Source organism: Solenopsis invicta, chromosome 7 (assembly GCF_016802725.1).
Source record: "Solenopsis invicta isolate M01_SB chromosome 7, UNIL_Sinv_3.0, whole genome shotgun sequence".
Lineage (NCBI taxonomy): Eukaryota > Metazoa > Arthropoda > Insecta > Hymenoptera > Formicidae > Solenopsis > Solenopsis invicta.
The window spans coordinates 14272963-14300379 of record NC_052670.1 but is presented as its reverse complement, the minus strand read 5'-3'; the positions used below and the strand labels follow the sequence as shown (position 1 = coordinate 14300379).

Genomic DNA, 27417 nt, shown 5'->3' with positions numbered 1-27417 from the left:
CTTTGATTTTATTTTTAATTTTGCCAGAAATTTAAAGAAGAATTACTTTGACTTTTTATATTCAAATTCATGTAGTAATTTGGATACTACATGGCTGGAAACCTATCATATGCCAAAATTATAAGCCTTGCAAAATTACTTAATCTTTGTATAAATATGAAAATGTTTATAAAAAGATTTTTAAAATCACTGATTTTCAAATATGAATTCAAAATTTTAAATGACAAACGCAATATGACAATTTGCAATAAAGGGCGGGTTTTTTAATTCATCGATTGATCAATCGCATTTTACGCAAATGTAACTTTGTTCCGTAAAAGCTACATTTACGCAAAATACTGTTACGCCCGGTATGGAAGGCCGGGCTGGCGAGCGGCTGTCTTCATGTCGCTATATTTGACGATTGGTCGTCGTGTTCCGTCTTGGACTGGATCTTTGGTTTTATGATGGATTGCGCTCAGCAGAAAAAGCAGCTTTGCAACTGTTGTAAAATTCTTTAATATGATTGGTTTGTGCATTTAAATCCGGCAGGTACCAAAGGTAAGAGCCAATCGCATCCAAGAATTTTACAACTGTTGCAAGCTGCTTCTTCTGCTGAACGCAGCCATTGAAGTGGCATTAAAACCGTAATTTTATAAAGTCTGTGTCTTTATTTCTTGAGCGCGCGTGTGTAACCGAAGTGCGCGAGTATGCGAGTGTGAGTGCCACGATCCTCCGCTCCTAACTTTTTGGGGACTCGTCCGGTCGTTCTTGGACCGCTTTCAAGAAAATAAAAACGAGCCATATATGGCCGGATCGTGAAAGTAAATTTGCACGCGTTCTATGAAGGCATCTAAGCTCTCACATGGAGACGGAAAGAGTTCTGCTGAGGAGGTTCTCCACTCAAATTTGCAAGAGTTCAAACTAATTTGCGAGAAACGAGCTTCTAAGCAGGAAGAATTTCAAGAGTCCTTGACTCAACTACAATAAACAGGCGAGGCGGAGCGGCGTCCTCAGAAACGCCTTTTACAGCTAATTGTAAGATAATATTTCCTTCGATAATATTTCCTTACCTGCGAAAAGTTTTGCATCGGAAATTCGAGACGCGTTGCATCTGCGTTGCTTATATGCGAGCAGTTTTGCAATGGATGTTCGAGTCACGTTGGGTCCGTGTGGCTTTTGCGTTTGCTTAATCAATTCGGAATATAAAGAGACAGACTTTATAAAATTACGATTTTGATGTGCCACTTCCATCATAAAACCAAAGATCCAGACCAAGACAGAACACGACGATCGATCGTCAAATCTAGTGACACGAAGACAGCCGCTCGCCAGCCCGGTCTTCCAAATCAGACGTAACACTGCCCCCCTTCTATCCCGACAACCAACTTAGAGCCCTTAGAGGGCTTCTAGAAGATTCACACGATTTCTTGCTCTTCGCAGCTGCTGAAAAGTGTTACCGAGCTACGCGCTTTCGTCTAGACGGCGTCTTCTTGCTTCAGCTTTTGTTTGCACTCTTCAGCTTGAGCCTCGTGAGCTTCTTTCTTTATTCTTTGGACAAAGAAAAGGGGGGGGGGAATAAATTTTCTCGGAGACCCCTTCTAAGAGACTCCCCAAATCCCCGCCTTGGCATTCACCTCAAGTCCCTCCGGAAAAATAACGGTTTAAAAAAACCGAGGGAAAGGTGGACTTCTTTTAACAATAATTGACTCTACATCGATAAATAAATTTCTTTTTCGCCGTGATACTTCACACTTCAATTCGAAGATTCAAAGAAAACAAATTTCTGCACAGAAAAACATGATCAGCATCACACTTTTGAATTTTTTTAGCAAAATTTGTTTTAGAAAATGAGAAAGATTGGGATCGTTGGATTTTTCTGGGTTTGTTAGCTTATAGATCGTCGAAGCATGAAGTTACTGGTTTTATTCCTTCTCAATGGTGTCAATTAAGGAAGAGAGTTAAGGTTGCCTTTAGATCTTCTTCGTGGGCGTCCTCCGGAAATAAATGCAGAATCAAGGGATATCTCTCTAAACTTAGAGAAATATTAGTTTCAATTCATGACGTTGTAAGACAACGGTTGGAGTTAAATTCGCGAGTGTGCGAGTGCGAGTGATCCTCCGCTAGTAATAATACTATTTATGATCAATCAATAAATTAAAAAAAAAACTTGTCCAAGTTGAGCTCAATTTTGGAAGGTTACCTAAGTTTCATTTCTATAAATTTTTACAGATGCATAATACTAAATAAATGTAATTGAATTCGTAAATGCGGAGTTACAAAAATACTTAATTTTCAAAATATTCGAATTTTAATTTTTCAGCTTCATTAACGTTTTTTAGAATGAAGAATGTTTTATATTATATGTTATATATTACAATAAAAATTGTATAATGTTGAGTACTATTGTGATAAAGAAGAAAACCAAAAAAGTTAAAAAAATTAATTTTTTTAGCTTTCATTATATTATCAGAATTTAAATAATAAAAGGAAGTAAAATCTCTGACATTTTTAATTATACTTTATTAATAATTTTTATGGAAAAATTACTTTTTAATTTTAAAAGGTTCTCATCTTACATTTGGAGCCTTTGCTAATTTTTGCAAGTTTGTTTTTAAAATGTAGTAGATTCATTATTGTAGCAAAATTAAGACAAAAGATTTGACGTGTTTATATGATTCTTATCTTGCGTTGGCGTTTGCTAAGAGCGAGGGGCCTTTGCTAATCTTTACAAGTTTATTTTTTATCATCCTCTTTGATATCAAAGCGCGATATTCACCGGCGTAAAATTCTTCTCTATATTTAGTAGAACCAGAAAAAAATATGCTCTGTTATGTCTTACTTAAACATGATAAAACGATTAACGATCTTTCGTAGTACTAGAGAATGCTACAGTAGTCAATTGTACCAATAGGTTCAATCGAACAAAGAAATTCGGAAAAAAGACCGTGGATAGGGAAAGGAAATCAAAATGTTATTGTATAATACTCCACAATACTCGGTCACATGGAGCTTGAGTGGGAAATTTTATCACATCTATGTAATCTAAATCTTGCTCTTTTCGATTTCGATTTATTTCGGTAAATACATAACTGTTTTTTTTTATGTGCGATTTAAAAATAATTAAAGTGTAATAATCAATTTGATAATTTTGCTACCTAGCCTCTCTGTGGTCTTCCTCATCCTGAAAACTGTAAAGAATTTATTGCAAAAGATATTACCTCGGCCAGGGTTTAAATCTTTTTACATTCCGTGAGAGTGTCCTAGCCAGTTCGATCATCGAAGCATTTGATAATATTTATCATAATAATCGATTTTATTCGATTTTATTAACGTTATTAGTTTAGTCAACAACTTTAATGGTTTAAACAAATAAAATTGAATTTTATTTTATTTTTACTCTTATCTAAAGCCAATTTTTTAAAATTAAAATATATCTCATTCAAAATCATACAACTTGGAAAAAATTTTCAATAACTTATCTAACGTTCAAGATATATAGATGCATTTACTAAAATGGGAGAGTTTATATTTAATAAAGGACTTTTTAATAATAAATAAGAAAAAATAAAAAGCGGAAGGTAGTTTTAAAGTCGATATTTTATAGCAATGCAATATATAGCATCATCTTTATTCAAAACAGCCATGATATTCGGTGCGGACAAGAATAAATAAATCGTATAACCAAAAATCAATTTATTTTGATAGTAATTACTTAATATTTGAAAGAGAATATGTATAAATGATCAATTTTTCCTTCTAGCCAGCAAGTGAAATTTGTATGTGTTTACAGTTTTTACGCTACTCATGTAATGTAATTAGTTTTCCATAAACACGAATGAAACACGTAACAATGTAAAAGAAGCGAGCGAAGCACTTGCTGAAATAAGTATTCATACGGATTTATCTAATCCAATCATTCTCATTTGCTTGTTAGTGTAATTTTATTACACAATTTCTTAATCTCTTTTCACAACGTCATAAATTCTATTTTTCTTCATGAATTCCACGACAATTTTTTAGCTTTTTTTCTTGTTTTATATAAAGGCACTATTAATTATTTTTAAAAAATCACAAATTAATGATTATTCGTAGATCTATGCTTATGTGTTAGTGTACGATCTACTTGTAGACTACAGATACTCTACAATGATCATTACTTTCTGATGCTTTATAATTAAAAGTGCACTGAAAAAAGATTACATTAAGTTAATATATTTGTTTTGCTGTAAATTTAAGAATTTCTCTATGCGGTCCTAATAAATTTCTTCATAACTAATACATGATGTATTGAGACACACCAAATATTTTTATTAAATTTAATTATTGGTACAAAAATAATATGTTATAATATATCGCAATGCGCATTTATTAAAAAACACGTAAATTACTTATAAATACACGAGTATTAATCTTAAAGCTCACTTTATTAATAATTAATATATCTATTCTTATTCAGAAATTCAGTATTCTTATAGAAAGTGCTTGAGTATTAGTTATAACAATGATTATAGTAATAATAATAAAATATAACAATTTTTATTAAAATTTACCATTACTAAAACGCATTTTACTTTATTATTACTGGGTTTTTTCTTAATATACCATGATGATAATTAATTAATCAAAGATTATCATGTTAAGATTATCATATTAAGTAAAAACCCAGAGCAACAACAGTTTATAGTCCAATTATTATCAGAATATAATCATAATTATTCTAATACTCAAAAAGTTCAATTGTTGAAAATATGAAAATAAGTTCATAAAGTTCATCAAAACTTAAAACAAAATACTTTTATATTATTTTCTCTTCTTTAAAATTTTCTATTTTTTGGTATAAATAAATTTTTAGTTTTTTTGATCTATAAAAAATATGTATTGGTCACAATATCAACAAATAATTTTTGTTTCTTATGTAATAAAATTTTAAGATAATGGAAATACATGAAATTTGTAACCTTCAAGAAATATGTAATATATTTTATGGCACAACTGTTTATTTTGTAAATATATTTGAAAACATGGATGATTTTATTTTAATTGAACTTTGACCTCGAATAACTTTTGAACCAGAAGACTTACCGAAAAATATCATAAGACCTTTTCTGTAGAGCGTTAAATTCTCTACAAAAATATCTACTTCTCATTTTTAAGATCATTCGTAAAGAACATATAAAATTTCGAAGAATAAAAGAAGTTTTTTACATGTTATTTCCATAAGAAACTTAGGTGGTCATGCGGACTATCTTAGAATTGATATTAAGAGCTCAAATTTTTAGGGAATTTTTTTTTATTAATTTGGAAGCGTTTAAACCCCTGGGAGCATAAAAATTCGAAAATATCCAAAATAAGGACCACCCTAATATACATATGTACACATATACATACATGTATATATATGTGTGTGTGTGTGTGTGTGTGTGTGTGTGTGTGTACACATACACGCACGCACGCACGCACGCACACACACACACACACACACACACACACACACACACACACACACACATATATATATATATTTACTTATTATTAAAATAAATATGTGTTTTAGTGTATTTTGTAATCATTATTTCTACTATTAATATAAATAACATTTAGATGGAGTAAATAATGAAAAAGTAAAGCTTTTATAAACATGTTGCATAACCGTGCTGAGTCATAACCTATAGTATCATACATGCTGAAATATAGTATCAAAAAAATAAAAAAAGATATACTTACGTTTAAACGCTGGAATTAAGTGTCTCAGGTTGACTTCTTTTAATTTTTTCATCATTATAAAAAGTACTTTAAGATTTTATACACCGTTTATTGTACACAAGAGTGAACGAGAACGCGTATAGACAAGAACATGTACAGACGATCGCGATTTATGTGACCGCGATAAAAATATTGCGCTAACAAACGAACGGTATTGTTACGTTTAGCGGACGCGTTCGCGTCTCCGCGTCTCTCGTGATCATTCGCATCTACGCTCGCAATACTAAAAAAAAAGGGATACTTTAAACAAAAAAAAAAAAACAATAATCTTTAATGAGAGACCGTTAGAAGATAATAATAGCGTCCGCGCGCGATGACGACTCAAGCTCAACTCAGTTGTGCGAAATGAGAAACGGCTCGTTGTCGCGTGGAGAGCGAAAAATTATTAGGTATCACCTTAAAACTATCCAAGTAGCGTGTAAAGCTAAAAACATTTGTGCTAACGTTGTTACAGCGAAAATGCTGCGAATTAAGTCGCAGACATTTTATGGTTTCATGTGCTACTTAGGTATCTTTTAATTTTCCTGTATTGATTTTCCTGTCAGCTGTTCAATACAGGGAAAAGGCAAAATCATAGTCGCAACAGTATATTAACTGTTAATACAACTATCTTTATAAATATTTAAATTGCGTATTAATCTTAGATATAAGTCGGGAGAAGATGCCAGTTGAGGGAAAAATGCCACTTTGATTATAATTTTTTCCACAAATTAGCTGATCTGATTGTGCATTAAACTGGTGAGGAGCAATGACTATGAAGGAAAATTTCGATATTAATAAGAATCAGTAAAGATTTGTAAAAATACAAAAAGATAAATTTTGGAATACGCTCCTTATAATATTTAATAACGTAATAACTAAACTCTGTAATTCGATAATTACTTTAACTAGGTAACTTTTACATAGTTTCGAGTTAAGTTTCTTGACAGTTACATAGTTAGTATAGATAATATTTTGTAAAATTGTTATATGTGTACAAGCTGCAGTAATATCTTCTAAAATTTGAGGGTAAATGACACTTAATAAAAAACATAAATATTTGAGCTTGACACCTTCATTAAAATAGTTTTAAAAATTGAAATGTTGGAACTTTATATAATTCTAAACATTTTAAATTTGTAAAATGCGCTGTTGAAACCTATAAAAGTGTGAAAGTATTAAAAAGTTGATCCCCTAATTTCCCATTACATTTTATCATTTATTTTTGTGTTTTTGTAATTTAAACTTGATTATCTACTCTAGATAAGCAAAACATACAAGTTTCTATAACGTTATACTACTTAAATAGTTTGTAATATTTCTCTTTTCCTTCATAGGAGATGTCATCTTAAATATATTGGAAATATATATTGAGAAAGATGTCAGTTTTGCAGTACTTAACTAATTTTTTTCTCAAAAATCTGAAATGTCAAAATTCTAATTACTTTATTTATATAAATAAATAAAGATTTCAAGAATATTATATTAATTTTTTGTCTGGGCCTGGATAGGCCCTAATGTGGGGTCTATAATGCAGTTACAAACGTAAATTTTTTAATTTATTTATAAATTAATAAAACTGATATTTTCAGCAATATTACCACAACTAAATCTTGGTATACATTGAAGATAATAAAAAATAAAAATTTTTTTAAATAAAAAAATAAATTTAAAAATTATATTAAAAATATATTAAAAAATATATCGATTAATCGTCTGTTAGTTTTATATTTGCTGTCTTTAATTTTTTTTTATTTCAATCGATTTTTAAAAAGTTGAGTTATTTTTAAACATCGCTCATCTCCGGTTACATGTTCGCATTTTTAGCAACGTCAGCTAGCAAAAGAAATGTACATTTCAGCACACACGTATATGGTACGTACACAAGCATGCATCATGCAACAGGATCCGCAATCTGGAATCCCTGTCTATAGCTAACAAAATTCCAGGCGAAAATATTTCTCTCATTCTGCCATTTTTCTACAAATTTCTGTGCAATTTCTCTGCACATTTCTTCGTTGTTTGTTTTAAAAATGGACCATTTGATGCAAAAATTGGCGAGAAATATATGATAAAATTGCAAAAAAATTAACAAAAAGGTTTCAACGAAATTTTAGCTTAATTTTAATATAATGTTGGTATAATTTTGGTACAAAAATAGTCGTAAAAATTAAAATTTATTTAAAATTTAATTAAATCTCAATGGAACTGTTAAAAAAATTGTCTTATTTTCTTTCAATTTGAAGCCCAATTTTAGAGACTTGTTAAAAAAAATACTCTTGTTAAGAAAAATCACATAACGCTGTACCTTTTATTCTGTAATCTTTTTGTACAAGAAATATACAAGTAGAACTTCCGTGTTTATTTAGCGGCAGTGCCGCGTACTGCTCGAAAATATTGTCTTTTAAAAAGATTTTCAAGGTTTTTCCTTAGTTTATCAATTTTTATGCATTTTCTTCATTGTTTCTTATTTTTCTTTAGTTTCTATCCACTTTCTCTGCAAAGCGAACACACAGAGTAAAAGCAGTGAAATTGCAGAAAAAAAGTGTTTTGTATTTTGAAAACATTTTCAAGGTTTTTCCGCAATTTTTCTACGTTTTCAGTATTATTTTTCTGTCAGTTATTTTCAGTTTTTCAGATATTTTTTTGCAAATAAGTTCAAACAGATCTTTCGACAGAAAATGCAAAGAAATTTCTTTTCAAATATCTCTTCTTTCTCTCATTTATTCTTTTCCTTTTCTTCTTCTGTATTTATTTTGTAATTGCACGAAAGATTTTGTCATTATTTTCTTCTCAAATATTTTTTTGCAGAAAAAATGTCAAAAAGTTTCTTAGCAGTATTTTTTGCAACTTCTCCGAAAATATCTTTGAGTTTCTCTGTAGTTTTGTCTTTAGTTTCTCTTCAATTTCTGTGCAAATAGATTTTACAGAAAAAAATGCATAGAAATGTTTTTTCCAATTTTTCTACAATATTGTTTGTATTTTATTTACAATTTTGTCCGTAGTTTCTCGTCGATTTCTCTGCTAATATAGTTTGCAAATTTCTATGAAATTTTTTTTTAAAGCGCTTTTATAAAAAAAATATCATAGAAACAGCAGGGAAATATTTTGCCTTTGTGTCCATAAGAATTAGGTTGCATCAATATCTACTGACAAGGAACGTTTACGAAATGTTCACCTCAGTTTTAGACGATCTTTTATTTTGTTATAATACAGATCAAAATAAGGGACACGTATTTTTTTATACGTGCCCAATCTCACTTTTAGGGAGTAAAACATCTCTTTGAAGAAAATCGATTTTCTTCTTTCGAAGCGTATATTGTCGAAACTATAGGAGATAGAAAAAAAAATTAAAAATTAAATGTCTTAAGAAGTACTTTAGAACATTGACAAAAAAAAATTTTTTTATATTTTTTCCGACCACTTAACTGTTTTCTTTCAAAATTTTTATTTTTTTTTTTTTTATAAGCAAAGTCTTTCAATTAGTTCTCTATCTCTTAAAGTTTTGACGCTATATGCTTCGAATGAAGAAAACTGATTTTCTTCAAAGGATGTTACACCCCCTAAAAGTAAGATTGGGCACGTATAAAAAAATATGTATCTTTTATTTTGATGTGTACTACAACGTATTAAACACTCGTCAAAATCGAAAGAGGACACTTCCATAGTACATTTCCGTAGACGGGCGCGCGTACCATACGTTATGAAGTGGTTTTTAATTATTTTTGGAAAATGGAAATATCGCAGCATAACTTTGTCATATTCCATTGAATTCGTATTAAAATAAGCTTTATTTTGCTTATAAAAAAAAAATTTTAATAGATAAGTGATGAGAAAAAGTATAAAAAAATTTTTTAAAAATTTTGTTATTACTGTTATAAAGTATTCTTCGAGCAATTTAATTTTTAATTAGATTTTTCTCTATCTCTTATAGTTTTGACGATATACGCTTCAAAAGAAAAAATTTTCTTCAAAAGGGTGTTTTGCTCTTAAAAGTGCATTAAAGCATGTATAAAAAAATACGTGTTCTTTATTTTTATCTGTTTTATAACATATTAAAAGCTCATCTAAATCTGAGGCGGTCACTTCGTGAACGTTCCTGAGTTATTTTAAAAGAACAAAATTATATTTTACCATTTTTTTCTTTCCTTTACTATAAATATTTATTTTCGCATTTATCATAAATATTATATAAAATATTTAGTCTATATTTTAATAACACATTGAATACAGATGTTATGATTTTTTTCCTTCATAATATTTAAAATACGTAGTAATATATAAAACATATATGTATGTGTTTCAGAGGAGTACAAGTATTATAAATTTAAAAAAATTACAATAAAACTTATATATAAAATACAATTAATTTTTATTTTACGTTTTAATTTATTATTTTAAATCTGATTAATATAATAAATGTAAACACGATTCAATCTAAACAAAATTCTGATTTTCGGAATACTCGGAAAGTGTATCAACACATTTAAATAGTGAAAATGGCTATACCGATTAAAAGCAAATCTTAATGCTCAACAATAAATTTTATGTAAATTTCAAGAGGCGCGGTTGCGTGTCGGCGTCAACGCAATGCGTTAGCAAGGTACAAACATTTACAAGATTTTTTGAACTGTAAGCCGCATATTTGCCGAATTTAAACCTCGGTGATCGAATTATATAGTTAAAATACTTACATGGAATTCAAGGAGATCCGGATTCAAATCCTGACCGAGGTAATATTTCTCGCAATAATTTCTTTACAGTTTTCAGGAGAAGGAGAATAGAAGATTGTGTAGAGGTGTTTGTAAGTATCAAAAATTATTAAATTGATTGGCAATTTAATTTTTGTAATACTATAATACATTTCTGGGTTCTTCTTAAAAAGCTGTGTTTTAAGTCCGGCAATTAAGTAAACAACGTGTAGTTTGGGAAATCTTGTACTATACATGTTTTTTTAAATTCTCTCTCTCTCTCTCTCTCTCTTTCACCTAGAAAATTATTATTAAGCACCAAGATCTGCTTTCGATCGATATAGCCGTTCTCGTTATTTTATATGTGTAAATATGATTTCTAATATATTTAATAAAAAGAATGCAATAATATATACAAAACAACAATTTTATTTCATATTCTTGTACTTCTATTACATAAACTTAATACATGACGCGAAATCGGTTCGAGATCTCAGATAGAAAAAGAATTAATCAATCGCATTTGAATAATTTGGTCATTTGTGATTAATGCGATTGATCAATTTTCTCTGTCCGAAATTTAATACCAATGTCTAGGATCGTGGACACAAGACTTTAAAAAATTTTTGTTCATTTAATTGACGAAAGCAACACGCCGCAAGCGCTAAACTTAGAAAATTTTTGTCCATTTGCTGAGAGCAACAAAGCAACTTTTCTGTTTGAGAAGATTAACGGATCCAAACAAAAAAATTAACCTAACTTTAAATAGCTCAATTTGAAAATTTACTGAATGTAGTATATTTTAGAAACATTCCTATTGCAATATTTTATGACATATTACAACATTTTTTTAAAATTGTTGCATGAAATGTAAAAAAAGGTTGAAATCTTTCTGAAAGTTCTCTGCAACAATCGCTGCTGTAAAACCATGAATACAATAACTATACGTCTTTTATTTCATGAGATACATATTACTAACAATGAGATATACGAGGTGTGTTCAAAAAGTATCGCGAATTTTGAATTTTCGCGGGTTACGTATATTCGAATTTCGATCTTTTTGTGGCGTTATGTTGGTACTCATGTCTCTCACTTATGCCGACAAGCTCGGCCATTTTGAATGTTCACTTAATTGTTGACAGCTGCTTTGCTTGCACGTGTTTTGGATCGTCTTCGATTTTTACCTATTCAAAAAAATGGATCAAAGAACCTGTATCAAATTTTGTGTGAAAAACGAAATTAAGTGCGCGGATGCATTCCGAATGTTGACTGTGGCATACGGAGAAGCTACCTTGGACCGAAGCAACGTTTATCGGTGGTACAAAATGTTCTCAGAAGGCCGAGAAGATGTGAACGACGAAGAGCGTGCCGGACGCCCGAGCACTTCAACAACAGACGAAAAAATTAATGAAGTGGAGAAAATGGTATTGGCCAATCGTCGAATCACCGTTAGAGAAGTTGCTGAGGACCTAAACATATCGATTGGCTCGTGCCATTCGATTTTTATCAATGATTTGGGCATGAGACGGGTCGCCGCGAAATCGTACCAAAATTGCTCAATTGCGACCAAAAACAGCATCGCATGAACATTGCTAATGAGATGTTGGACTCTGTCCGCGACGACCCAAATTTGCTCCAGAGGGTCATAACTGGTGACGAATCGTGGGTTTATGGTTATGACGTGGAAACCAAAGCTTAATCATCTCAATGGAAGCTGCCGCACGAACCAAGACCGAAAAAAGTGCGCCAAGTTCGGTCGAATGTGAAAGTTTTGCTGACAGTTTTCTTCGATTACAGGGGCGTGGTGCATCATGAGTTCTTGCCACAGGGTAGAACGGTCAATAAGGAATATTACCTGCAAGTTATGCGCAATTTGCGCGAAGCAATCCGCCAGAAACGCCCGGATTTGTGGAAGAACAAAAATTGGCTTTTGCACCACGATAACGCCCCTGCTCACACATCGTTGCTTGTGCGCGACTTTTTGGCCAAAAACAACACACTAATGATGCCGCAGCCACCGTATTCCCCAGATCTGGCCCCCTGTGACTTTTTCTTGTTCCCTAAACTGAAGAGGCCCATGAAAGGACGACGTTACGCTACGCTTGACGAGATAAAGACGGCATCGAAGGAGGAGCTGAACAAGATAAAAAAAAATGATTTTTTGAAGTGCTTCGAAGATTGGAAAAACCGTTGGCACAAGTGTATAATATCTCATGGGGATTACTTTGAAGGGGACAAAATAGATATTCATGAATAAATAAATAATTTTTGAAAAAACACAAAATTCGCGATACTTTTTGAACACACCTCGTATATAGTAACTAGATTTGTTCTTTACTTTCTTCGAGAACTGTCCTTTATAATAAAGGATAGTTCTTTATTTCGCGTAGCAATACTCTTTAGATTTATTTATTTTCAGAAAACCCAATTTTGTTGTTTATAAAATAATTGATAAATTTAGTTGTTTAAAATAGTTTGTAACCATGTAGAAAGAAAAAACCCTGAAATGTTCAGATTTATGCTTTAATTATTTTCTCGTAAAAAATAAAGGATAAATTTGATCATCGTATGTATGGGTAATCTCATACATCAACACAACCCAGAAAAAAAATTTTCATATATACATATATATATATATTACATATAAATACATATAATAATTATGCATAATTATATATAATAATAAGCAATGATTATGTATAATTTTATATAATCATTACCAGTGTTTGCCGTAATGATTATCTATAAAATTATCTAGATAATTATCTAAATAAATAGCTTCCTCTAATCTTTATCTAGATTATTATACTGTACGTTATCCTTATCTTTATCTTAGATAAAAGACATATTATCTTTTTAAATTATCTGAGATAATGCAAATAACAAAAATGAAGCATTATAACTTGATCGGGCCGAAAGTTATTTTATAAATCATTAATTTAAATTTAAAAAAATATTAAATATTAATATATTAAAAATTAAAAAATATTAATTAAAAATATTAATTAAAAATATGAAATATTAATTTAACCAATCCTAAATATTTTTTAAGTACCCAGAAGAGTTTTTAATATATTGAATGTAAGATAAAAAAGTTATATTTCAAAAATGGATTCTTCAAATTTAAAATAAAAGTTGTTTCTCATTATTTTCTAAGGGAAAAAGAAGGAATTATAAATGTCTATGTATCTGCTTGTTAAAAAAAAAACAAAAAAAAAATTGAGGCCAACATCACACGGTGTTCCCAAGCGGTCACCCATCCAAGTACTGACCGTGCTCAACGCTGCTTAACTTCAGTGATCGGACGAGAACTGGTTTTCTCAGCGTGATGTGGAAGTTGGCCGATCGCTTAACTTATTGTATCAGGTTTTATATACGTTACTTCCAAAATTTTGTTTCGTTTTAATATAAAATGAATATCATAAAAATCAACCATATTACATTAATTAACTAATTAATTAATTAGACAATAGTCTTTAGCTTTAAGTTACCATTTATCTTAACAGATTTTTTCAAGATTTCAAAATTTATTGTCAGTACTAAAAATCTATAGATACGTAATGCTAACTACAGATTTTTACTGACAATATATATTGAAACGTAGTTCAGATCAACAGTAGTGCAATATAAAAATTTCCCCAAAACTATAAATTCAAAAACTTTTTCAAATAATTTGTCAGTTACTATATAACGGGATTTATTCTAATATTTTTTTTTATTTTTAATTTTTATTTTTATTTGAGTAATAATTAAAAACGAGAAATATTTGTTCTTATATAATTATTTGAAGAATTTTTGTTTTTAAAAATATTATTTTAAAAATAAAAATATAAACATATTTCATATTCTAAATTTTTTTTTTGCTCCATAATATTATCTGAAAATTATCTAAATAATTCTATAAATTTTTTTATCTTTTACCTAGATAAATAAAAATTAAATTATCTTTATCTTATTTAAGATACATTTATACATAATTTATCTGATCTGTATCTAGATAAATTTTAAGTTATCTAAGCGCAACACTGATCATTACATATAATTATATATAAAAAACTTTCCCAAGAATATTTATAAAAGATTTACAAAATATTTATATTTAATAATTATTTGAATATTTTTTAAATATTTACGAAAATATTCCACAAACATTTTTGTAATCTTAGATCGCGAACAGATAATAAAGATTTATCATAATATATTTATAAAATATGTAGTCTATATTAATTTTGATAACATTTTAAATAAAGATTTTGCGATTTTTTTTTCTTTGTACATATAAATTATCCTTTCTGAAAAAATCCGTGTTAAATCGATAGTCGCAGTCTCTCGAAGTTTATTGTTGTCACTTTTCCAAAATGCTCATTGATTCTCGCGTTGTGCTTACTTCGTGAGCTGCTGTCATCGTGGAGATTGCGTTTTGACAGTTATAGATATAACTGTTCTGTTACATGCATCGTGAGATTAATAGTGTATGAGGTTAATGGTGTAATAATAATATTATGACATAATGGTTGTGACATAATTGTTACATTCATCGCGAGAATGATAGTGTTATAATAATATTTTGTTGTTCTTGTTTACTACGTTATAGCTGCGCGCGCGTGCGCGCGCGCGCGCGTGTGTGTGTGTGTGTGTGTGTGATACTAAATATACTAAACTAAAAATGCGAAAAAATGTCCATGTAATCATGTAGATTTATTATAAAAAATATATATTTAGTTAAAAGTATAAATATTTTAATAAATTGGTAAATAGATATGGTAATTGGTGCACACAAAAAAAAAAATTTTTTTAATTTTATAAAAAGTGTATAAATTTTTTCACATTTTTTATATTATATAAATTTGTACTTATTTCTTTTATACTTTACCTGTTTGTATCATTCTTATTATTTTTATTTTATCTCCCTTTTTTAAATTTAAGTCATCATAATCTTCCGTATCAAAGTTTGATACGTGAACTTCCAATTTGTATTTTCCGTCAGTTATTGAACCACAACCTATCTTTTTATTTAATTTATTATTATATAATGTTACAAAATTTGTTTTGATATATTCTTCTATCACTATAATAATTATTTATTGTTAAAGAAGAATTTTATTTTATATTAAAATGTTAATGTGATGCATTAAAAAATGTGATGTATTGTATAATTAGTTTTTGTTAGTATTGTCGACTTTCTTTATTATATAATAAATTGATAAACCTGAGAAACTTAATGACTCTTGTTGTATTCAAAATTTCCGAAAAATTAACTTCTTCCGGTTCTGGCAGATTTAATGTGTTTTCAAATTTATATTTTCCTAAACATGAAATTCGGGTACTTGATGAGATTTGTAATTTATAATTAACATTTCCATTATTAAATTGAGTTACTTTTGGTGAACGAGAATGTGCACCGTCTAAATGAATAATCTGTTAAAAAATGATCAAAATAATTTATTAATTATGCGACATTTATAATATACGTATATCGTACATGTATGTATACATACGAGGTGTGATCAAAAAGTAAGGTGACTTTTCATTTTTATAAAAAAATATTCATTTATTCATCCAAAATTATGTTATCCCCTTCAAAATAATCCTCCTCTGATACAATGCATTTGTGCCAGCGCTTTTTCCAGTCGTCAAAACATTTCTGAAATGCACTTTTGGGTATTGCCTTGAGCTCCTACAGCGATGCAGCCTTAATCTCTTCAATCGTCGCAAATCTTCGTCCTTTCATAGGCCTTTTCAATTTTGGGAAGAGGAAAAAGTCGCAGGGGGCCAAGTCTGGGGGCCCTGGTGAATACGGTGGCTGAGGCATGATGATAGTATTGTTTTTAGCCAAAACAGTACTCACTAGTAACGACGTGTGCGCAGGTGCATTATCATGGTGCAGAATCCATGAATTTTCTTTCTACACTTCCGGACGTTTTTTTCTTATTGATTCACGCAAACACCGCATAACCTCAAGGTAATACTCCTTGTGTACGACCTTGTGGTAGGAATTCTTGATGCACAACGCCATGGTAATCAAAGAAAACTGTGAGCAAAACCTTCACATTCGAACGAACTTAGCGTGCCTTTTTCGGTCTTGGCTCTCCTGGGCTCTTCCACTGAGATGATTGGGCTTTGGTTTCGACGTCATATACCTATACCTATGTTTCGTCACCATTTATAACCCTTTTGAGCAGATCAGGATCATCATTGACGTCGTTCAACATGTCTTGGGCGATGTTCATGCGACGCTGCTTCTGATCAAAATTAAGCAGTTTTGGAACGAATTTTGCTGTCACGTGTCATACCCAAAACATCCGTTAAAATTGATTGGCATGAGCCAAACGATATATTAAGATCATCAGCTATTTCTCTAATCGTGATTCGACGATTTTTCAACACAATTTCTTTCACTTCCTGAACATTTTTGTCGGTTTTTGACGTGCTGGGGCGTCCAGAGCGAGGTTCATCGTTAACATTTTCTCGGCCCTCTTGGAATAACTTATACTATTTATAAACATTTTTTTTGCTCAAAGTTGACTTACCGTACGCCTGTCAACAATTCAAGAGTTTTTGAGCACTTAATACCATTTTTTACACAAAAATTAATACAAACTCTCTGCTCCATTATTTTCAACAGCAAACAATCGCCGAGCACGCAAACACGAGTCTAACCTTTATGCCTCTCACATAAAAACAACACATGCTATATAGTCAAAACTGTGAACATATGATCGTGACGAGTGTACTAACATACAAAAAAAAAAAATTTTGAAATTAGAGTGTACAGAGCGCGCGAAATTCAAAAAGTCACCTTACTTTTTGATCACACCTCGTACAGATAGCACACAATATATATGATAAATATTAATAAACATTTATCGTAATATTTTTTATAAATATTATAGAAATATTTTATAAATATTTTATATATATGACGGAAAAGATTATAAAAATCTTTATCTAAAATATTGTTAAAATATTTATTAAATATTTTCCAAAATATTTATGATAAATAAAGAATAAATATTTACAAAAATATTTATGTAAATATTTATGATAAATACAAATAAAATAATTAGTGGTATCGTTGCGTAGCTTTTCTTATTCTTTTTTATACTGTTTTGATGTATGTATAATATGTACTATCGATTCCTCTTTACTGTCCTAGTTTACACCAAGCACTTGATACACGCGTATTATTATAGTAATTTTCTATTAAATTATCTTAATTTCGGCAATGAATTTAAAAAATAGTATACTAAACTGGTACAATATGAATCAAGATTATTAAATACATGTATCATGTATACACATCGTCAAAAGTAAGATTTAATAGAGAGAATTTAATAGAAAGTTACGAGTTATAGTACGCGTAAGTGCTCGATGTAAGCTAGGCCACTATCGTAAGTTCCTGGTCTGTTCTTTTCAACTGCATTTGAAGTGAAACTGAAAAGAACATACCAACAGCGTCACGTGAACAATCTATGGCCGACCGGCGACCGGCGATTGAGCAGCTACTTCCTGTTCCTGTTGAGCCACGTTGAGCGAGCCATGCCGAGGTGTGTCTATATCTATAGAATAGATCTGAAAGCCCTTGAGACCCTTAAGTAAATTGAGTATAATCCATTAGTAATCCTTGAGGAGGTTTAGTACATTAAATAGGCGGTGTATGTCGGGTGTATATATATTCGGTGTATATAGTCGGTGTATATATATTCCTCAAAAAAATAAATTTAAGATAGTTGTGGCGCCTGAACTTTGTCTGCCGGCGGCGTTTTTATTGATATCTACACACGAATTAAGTCTCAGAACATGTGGAAGGAACCTTTGAATACCTTTCCCCGCTAACGTCTAACCGAGAATGATAAGAATTGCAATGTCTATGTATATTAATATTGTAATTATAAAATAATAAATAAAATTAAAATTAATTTATAATTTTTAGTTGGATTCTACTATTCCTAATCAGTAGACAATGTTTTTTTAAATATTTAAAATACACAACAATTAATATTTAAAAAACATTGTTTGCTGATGCAATTTTTAATACTAAAAAATTTTATATAAATTTAATAAAAAAAGCAAAATTTTACAAATCTTTATCATAATAATTAATAAACATTTTCAAAATATTTACCATATTATTTATCATAATAATTAATAAACATTTTCAAAATATTTATCATAATATTTATCATAATAATTAATAAACGTGTTCAAAACATTTACCATAATATTTATCATAAATATTTTTGAAACGTTTATGATAAATATTTATAATCAGTCCAATCTACGGCCATAAAAACATTTATTAAATGTTTATGATAAATGTTTATAAAATATTAAAATAAATATTATAAATATTTAGTAAATGTTTTATAAATATTTTGTGCTATTTGGGTGTATATATAAAGAGAATAAAGTGCATGATGAAAACACCTACATAATTTGATTTTATGTGAGATTCCACCCGGTCAATTTCGTCATTCCAAGATATAACACTTCCTTGGACACGGAAGTATTGCAACCTTTTAGCTCCTAACTGTACATACTTGTATGTAGTTTTATTAGGCCAGTATTACATTTATCTTACAAATCTTTCTAATGTATTGAATGGTTACAAAAAGAGGAAGGTCTCAAATTTATAAAAATCTATTATTCTGCAATCAAGCAACAACAACTTAGAAAATCTGTTCTATATAAATGTAACAAAACTATAAAGAATAAATAAAACATATTTAATTTCAAATGTATTTTATTATAATTGTTAATATTTTAAACATATGATTAAATCTGAAAAAAGAAAGGATAACAATTGTTATTTTAATCCTGTAAGTTAAAATGGATTATGTAACCTATAAAAACTTCTTTTGAATTGAAAGAATAAGAACCACTTTATTTCAATCCAGATATTTTAATTAAAAATTAAAAATGTTTGTATTATTTTCATTAATTTAATCAAACATTTTTTTAGATTTAAAAATATATTTTAAATATATTATTTTAATATATTTTAATATATTTTAAATATATTTTAATATATTTAAATGTGCTAAATTAATATGTTTCAAATACACTCTGATTTTAAATAGTAAGAAATATGTAGAAAATATTTTCAATTAATTTACAAGTATATATGTAAAAAAGTACATTTGGATTTAAAGTAAAATTTTTATTAAGTAAAAGGTCTTATCATACAACCAATTAAAATTAAAATTTTATCTAATGCTTCCACAAGCATGCGATAGGTTTCTGCAGCAGTTTCTTTAAGCTTGAAACAAAACTTGATGCAGGTTCTTTGCTCAGAAAGGATAACAAATTCATCTTCATCGAAGTCTTTGTAATTTCTAGCGTTAAATTCTTTGTATTTACTCGTACTTTCATTTTTACTCACACTTAACTCTACTTTCAGCCACGCACGGTCCGTAATTTTAGGTTCATGAATTACTTGTACTATTTTATTATTATTAGAGAAAATTAAATCTATAATTGTCTGACTGTCTTTTGTAACTTTCGTTGGTTCGTTCACATACTGTTTCATGCCCAAGCTTAACATTGTCTTTTGTAATTTCTTCGCATAAAACGAGTCCGTTATAAGGTCTATATTAAAATCTCCTATTACCATGCATTCTCCCTTTATTATTAACTCTTCTACTATATCCTCAAAAAATCTCATGAAATCTCCGTGCGATGCGCTTGGTGAGTGATATATATTACTATTATTACTCCTTTATAAAGTTTTTCTTTCATTTCTATCGCAGCACACTAGCAATTTGATTCTAACTTTTTTATTAATACTACTTCATATCTAATATCGTGTCATTAATCAGCCTGGTCTCATCGCTACCATCACAGAATTTAGTCTTTTCATAACCTGATGCTGCAGTTCGTCTATATGCGCTGGTAAGCTCTGCGCATTTGTTTACATAATTATTTCTTCTTTCTTCGGTAGTTGCTATTTTGTATCTTCCCAACCTGCTCTCCTCTTCTCTTCCTGTAACGCTCTCTTAAAAGTTAGACATTCTCGACTAATGGCTTCATGTCCGTCATTTATTTTTAGATTGTATGTTCTATTTTTGAACATACAATTTACACATTTGCTCTCCGTCGCTGTGCAAACAAGCAAGCTATGATTCCCTGCGCATTTGCAGCATGTTTCTTCTCTCGTACAATTTTTAGCAATGTGGAAGTACCCCCAGCATTTAAAACATCTTTAGATACTGATGTGATTAAATACAGGACATTTCTTCCATCCGATATTTAGTTTTGATTTCTTCAATATCAGCTCGTGCGTCTCTTCATCTACTTCCATTATTATTGATCCTTCTTCATTTCCTCTTCTTTGATTGTTACTCTTTTCTTTAATCATTCTCTTTTTTTCTTTAACCATTCACAATTCGCATATTTACTGTATCTATTTTATTCTGCTTCTTAATTGTATTTATAAGTTCATTATCATTTAAGTTCATCTCTTTTAAATTTATGTTAACAATTTTTACTTTTGGTTTTGATTGAGACGACTCGAGCACTTTATAATGCTCTCCCAGCTTAGCTTCTGTCTCTTTCAATTTTTTCACCTCTTCTCCAGTTTCACAACCCATAATTACTACTCCTTTGCTTCCTTTCTTTAATTTCGTTACTCCCATTGCCATATTTTTTATATCTACCTTCTCTTTTATTACCTTCTCTTTTTGAGAGAGAGAGAGAGAGAGAGAGAGAGAGAGAGAGAGAGAGAGAGAGAAACTGGATGCACAGCATACACATATTTAAATCTTTCCGCATTCTTTGAGTGGGCGACATTGAATTGATTGTACCCTTGAGACAAATTGCAGAGTTTTTTTTAAGAAAACTGGTTCCTGTCGATGATGTTTCGGCGACACAATCAAAACATGAGAGCGGCAGCTATGCGGTAATGGTAAACATATCAAGCAGTTTTGAAACAGTCTTGTTCGTGAATAATTATCAACACTCGGGAAACAAGGATACCTGTAAAAGATAAGAGAACCATAAAATTTAAATTGTTAATTACTCGGCTAGTCTACTAATTAGGCGATGCTAAATTCAATTCATGATGTAAGAATATTATCGTGATTAAAATATAGTATAGAAAAAGTATAGAATTGCATATCCAAGCTTTGTGTATATGATGCTAGAAATCGGTTCGAGTTCTGAATTCGAAAAAAAATTACTGAAACTCGATTCGTGAACACAAGCAACTCGGATGAAAATTTCAATTCGTAATATAGAAACCTCGTATAGAAAAATGCATCCTGTCCGTACTAGATTCAATTACTGCCAATATTAATTTCTTATAAATAGTAGATGAATGTTGGTTAATGTAACGTTGAACATCGGAAATTGTAATTTTCACAACCTTTAATAAATAAAAATCATAATATTTTAATATTATTATTTAGTATATATTTTAATATTATAAATTTAGTAGTTAACCTCAGATATTCGAGTATAATGCTATCTAGAGTCATCAAAATATAATCATTTCTATTTGAGAACTTGAATCGGGAAGTTATACAAAGTTAGACATTCGGGACCGGCTCAGCGCGTATCTTTATGATTGAAACCGACATCAACGGACGACTCAAGGCATCGCCGAATACAAATTGATGAAATTACATGCAATCAAATTTCGCATAATTTCAGCGATGGTATTCTAATCAATGTATCGTCAATAAATTTTTTTTAAGATCTTTTTTAAGTATATGTCGATGTTAAAGAAGATTTACCGCTGTTTACCGCCGAATTTTTTTTATGGTAACGAATTAAAAACATTCTTTCCACTACTATGCCCCTTTATTCAGAAGCAGAAGCACACACAGCATACATACGGACACACACACACACACACACACATCTTTAGTTATACTTAATTATAACTGTATTACCTACATACATACATATACATAAAGTTCATGTTAAATCAATAATAATAAAAAAATTAAAAAAATTGTTTTTATTAATTTATGTAAAATTTTTCTAAACTTGATTAACTTTTTAATTTTTTTATATTTATTTAAATATAATATAATATACATTCACTATTAAAAGCTCTATAGCGCTCGTTACGCGCGCGCTTGTTTTGTTCTAGTGTATAAAAAAGTAAATAGTAATAAATATTTATAAATATTTATCATAAATAAATATTGCGTGCTATCTGGAATAATTATATATGTATAGATTGCGTTTCGAAATTCATTGAATTACTGAAATAATTAATTGAAGTACTGAATAATTCACTTTGTATATAATGTACTATAGATTTCCAGTACTCTTAGTAAATAATGAAATTAACGCACTTATAGGTTAATATTTATCTCCCAGATAGCACACAATATTTACGATAAATATTAATAAATATATATCATAAATATTTTTTATAAATATTATAGAAATATTTTATACATATTTTATATATATAACGGAAAAAGATTAAAAAAACTTTATCAAAAATATTGTTAAAATATTTTCTAAAATATTGGTCGCGACTTGGATGGGTGACGCTTCGGAATTTCCGAAAAAAATTCCTAAGAATGGAATTTTTTTGCAAAAATTGTTTTTTAAAATATAGAAATATTGTTTTACTCATTGGGATTATGTGGTGTAATATAATATTTATGCGGATATTTTAAACATTTTCAAATAATTATCATAAATCATAAATATTTTTAAAACATTTATGATAAATATTTATGATCAGTCCAATCTACGGCCATAAAAACATTTATTAAATGTTTTGATAAATGTTTATAAAATATTAAAATAAATATTATAAATATTTAGTAAATATTTTATAAATATTTTGTGCTATCTGGGCTATTCCCATACAGCACGGAAGACTGCAAAAATATTGTTGCAACATTGCTGCAACGTTGCAACAATATTGTTGCAAGTTTTGTGCTGTATGGGTTCTATTTGAATTTGAATGAGGCAGAAAATGTTTAGAATCTATCAATCAATTAAAGTTTTACAACCAGTTTTACAACCTTCGGTTAATTTAATCGGCTGATTATTCTATCGGAATTGACCAATTGTATTTGTCGTTAAGTAGAATTGACCAGAAATAACCACGGTTAACACTTAACCAGTCAGTTAAGTTAATCGATAGTTGTGAAACTGGCCCTAACAATCGCAACCGTCGCAACGCATGTAGCGTCTCCTCAACATGTATAAAAACGAGCAGTTTCGTTTTCCTTGCACTTTTCTGCACTCGAGTCATTTGTTCCTTCTCTTTTCAACGTCTGAACATACGTTTAAAATCTCGTTTCTAGCGCGAAAAGACGCTTGGGAGTGCAGATAAAGGAAACGAACCTATCATCACATTCATCGCCACTGCGACGACTCGGCGAGCCAAATTACCGACGAAGTTCTCTTACATCGTTCTTAGATTTCGATTGTAACTCTGTTCTCTTGAAGAGAGAAAAATGCTTTATCCTTGTTAATTAAAGCTTATCTATCGGCTTTTTGTTACATCGTTACATGAAAGGGATGTCTTGGTGCTGTGGTCACCTTCGAGTGTATTGTTTTGTAAACAACAGAGGACAGGAACTCAGTCTGAACTGACACGTCGATTGTTAATCAACAGATTAATAACTCGTAGTTCTGATCACGTGTATGTACGTATATACCTTTTCATGCCGAATCTGAAAGTGTAAACAGTTTCCTCGTCATCCTTTGTTTTCGGTTAATAATCACGATATTGTAATCCCAAAACGCGTAATAACAGGTATAACATAGGCAAATCTTTATTTGTTCACTGGCGTATTTACGTTATCGAATAAGTTAAATTGATTGGCTTTACTTATTGGCCTAACATATATAGTTAACATTATTTATTGAGTGTAACATGTGTGTTGAACGTGTATGGCTAGTCTGACTGCGATTAGTTTTCTTTTTACGTAAATTTATCTAGAACCTTTTTTACATCTTTAAAAGTATTTAAATAATTTAAAGTCATTATTATTAACTACATGTTATATGTATCGTGGATTGTTCTATAACCTTTTAATATTTGAGTATGTATCTAGAATTCTAGATTTACTGTAATTTAGAGTCTCACTGCTGGGTGTGAAAATCACCCCAGGGTAGGCAAGATAATTATAACTTGGTTGCAAGACAGTTACAAATGAATTTTATATAAAACATATATACAATGTATGGAAAAGCATGATTTTTATAAAATTACAATAGCTTGTCGCTCGGACATTTGTGGAGAGGTTAAAAACATTTCTTGAATTTAGTATTAAAAAATTTGTTGATGTGTATGTGTGTTACAATGTCTATGTAAGTAAATTGGAAGAGATTTATTTTGTAGTGAAGGGTGCAGCTGGGTCTAAAAGTTCGTTAGAGGTCCATCGACAGTGAATGTTTACTGTCAATATAGTAAAGCATGTTTGGATCACTACGTAGCAAGTTTCAGACAGTGCAAGAAGGTATATCTGCTAGGTAAAAGATTTACTATTTATTGTCTCTTACTGTGCAAAGATAATATAATAATGTGCAAAGATAAGATTAATAATAATTCTTGGCACAAAGGACACAGAGAAAAACTGATAGAAAAACTTTGTTAAAAAATTTTATTGATCTTTGATCCCTTTACAGTCAACCAATTTAATTCATATTTTGATGGAGCTATAATTTTTGGATATCTATTAGCAAAAACAAAGTTTGAAAAGATTAAGTTGTTTCTGAGAAATCTTGCAGACAAATGGACAGACAAATGAACAACCAAGCTAATACTGTAAAATTATAAAATTGTAGTTTGCTATGTTGTTCTACTTAATAATATTTAATGATAGAACTGATGATAACTGTTCATGTATTTATAAATGTACTGGGAAAGATAATATAGCGATGTGGAGAACAGCAACTTTTACAGTTCCAGAATATTTTAATCATGATTTCAGTATACGTGGATTGTCCACCGAGCATCCAAAGATCAAAAAGTCAACCAATGTAAGGAATGTAAATTATGATGCTGGGGCAGACGTTCTGCATCACTTTCAATTACAGTGGAATGAGCTTCATGAGCTTGCGGAAGAGAACGCAGGAAAGGCTCAGGAAGCGGATGCGTTGATATCTTCCATTTACGAGAAACTTCAACACGAGTGGAACAATGTTACCTGTTTAAATAGCACATTAGCTTACATTCCAAAGATTAATAATGCGATTCAAGATCTTATGGACCAAATAGGTAGTTTTCTTCTTCAGAAACAAAACGTGAAACAAATTAAGACATGAATGGAAATTGAATTCTCTTTTTAAAATTATTATTTATTATGTTTAAGGAAATTTACAAGAAATGTTTGAGGAGGTTGAAGGAGCTTTGTATCGATTGGAAGACCTAAACGAAATGTTAGATTTACAAAGTAGACAGCTGGATCACAGATTCCAGTTGGCTTTATACAAAGAGAAGAAATTGATAGAATTAAATAATTTCAAAGGTATGTCATGTGATAGAAAAATGTTTTTAAAAATCAGAATTTTTTCAAAATTTTCAAATGAATTTTTTAGGAAAGTTGGCTAACGAGCACACGGAAAGACTCTCGCAACATGAATTAAATCACCAAAAGAAATTGAAGGAACGGCGGGAAACTTTCGAAGAAGCTTTTAAAGAGGATCTTGAAGAATACAAAGCAACTGGCTCTATACCAAGTACGTCTTTGCTTTTTACATATTCTTACAATTTTGTAAAAAATAAAATGAAGTAGGATATTATTATAATGCAAAAAACTAGTAATTCTTATTAGCATGTAATGCAAAAAGATTTATAAATACGTAAAAGTATGTAAAAATAACGTTATAAAAAACGGAAAATTTATATTAATATACGCAGAAAATCTTGGTATGGACGGACATTTTTATAAAAAAAATTTTACTTGAAATTTCTTTCCTTCAATTACAGAAGTTATAATCTTTAAAAAGTATATTTAACTTAGAATGCTACTGTGAGTGATTTTTTACTTAAATGCTAATTTAAATCTAGTACAGTTTTTATTTTATAATTTTGATACTTAAAATAATAAGATATTTAATACAATTCTGTTTACATTGAAATAGCGTTAGTTATTCTAACATTTGTGACTTATAAAACAGGAAAAACGTGTAAAAAGATGTTTAATTATGTGGGTAAATTTTGTAGTGTTAATATAAAAAAAATGTGGGTAGTAAAAATCCAAAATTAACGGATTTCAAAGACATTTTGATTATGCAATTTCAGATGAATATTGAAAACATTACTTGCCATGCAACAAGTACTTAAAATATTTACGTGTTAATATGTATATGTACATTCTTTTTGCATTACATATTAATAAAACTAACAAGTTCTATTCTCAATCCATTTTATTTTGCTTATTTATTATAAAAAAATAATCTTTCAATTTTAGCAACTTGCCGATTGTCATTTTGAACATATGATTAATTTGTCCGTTCCAAATTTAGAGTTACCAGTCTCTGCACAAGGCCCATCTTTGGACGAGATAGTATTGGACATTGATTCAAAAATATTTGATGAGTTTTTAGAGAATTAGAGACAGAAGAGTCAGAACTATATTCAAAAATATTGCTAGTAAACTTTGAAGATGTTGCGTACTAAGGAGCATAACTTTTAACTGCATTTCTTACAATTAGATATTAGGGCTGTGACTTGGACAATTTAAACTTTTTAATATAAAGTGTAAAAAAAATAATGAAAAGTTTCTCATGTAATGCTTCCAATTTTTTCATCAAATGCCTAAACTAAGTTAAATTTTGCCAAATTTTTTACAATCTTCACGGATGTAAGTATATTTTGTAAAATATGCGTACTACATAGGGTTATATTATAGGGTGTTCTAAAATTCACAAATCAAAATACTATAACAAGAAAGTTCTAAAAAAAGTTCAGTAAAATATTAAATTCAATTTAATATCGTGATATTATTCTTGCTTATTTTATAACTGTGTTTCAAAATTGAAAATTTATTCAACATGCAATTCGATGAACTTGAAAAAAAGT

At 29.6% G+C, this 27417-nt stretch overlaps 1 protein-coding gene and 1 non-coding gene across 7 annotated transcripts in view; one reads left to right on the top strand and one right to left on the bottom strand.

Moving 5' to 3' along the window:
• The window catches only part of LOC105199801 (dysbindin protein homolog), a 67225-nt gene extending 40128 nt beyond the window's left edge, over window positions 1-27097 (top strand). The window contains exons 1-6 of one of the 6 annotated variants that reach the window (XM_011167060.3): window positions 23538-24034; window positions 24733-24863; window positions 25325-25611; window positions 25706-25861; window positions 25932-26072; window positions 26807-26945. In XM_011167060.3, the coding sequence (XP_011165362.1) occupies window positions 24808-24863; window positions 25325-25611; window positions 25706-25861; window positions 25932-26072; window positions 26807-26829 (663 nt within the window). In that variant the 5' untranslated portion in view covers window positions 23538-24034; window positions 24733-24807 and the 3' untranslated portion in view covers window positions 26830-26945. Of the gene's footprint in view, window positions 1-23537; window positions 24145-24175; window positions 24434-24732; window positions 24864-25324; window positions 25612-25705; window positions 25862-25931; window positions 26073-26806 lie in introns of those variants that run through there. The other 5 variants (XM_011167058.3, XM_011167059.3, XM_011167057.3 and 2 more) reach the window with 5 other exon arrangements.
• LOC113004482 lies at window positions 13639-13757 on the bottom strand. The gene has a single exon (XR_003269058.1). It is a non-coding gene; the product is annotated as a 5S ribosomal RNA (ribosomal RNA).
• Window positions 27098-27417: the final 320 nt, after the last annotated feature.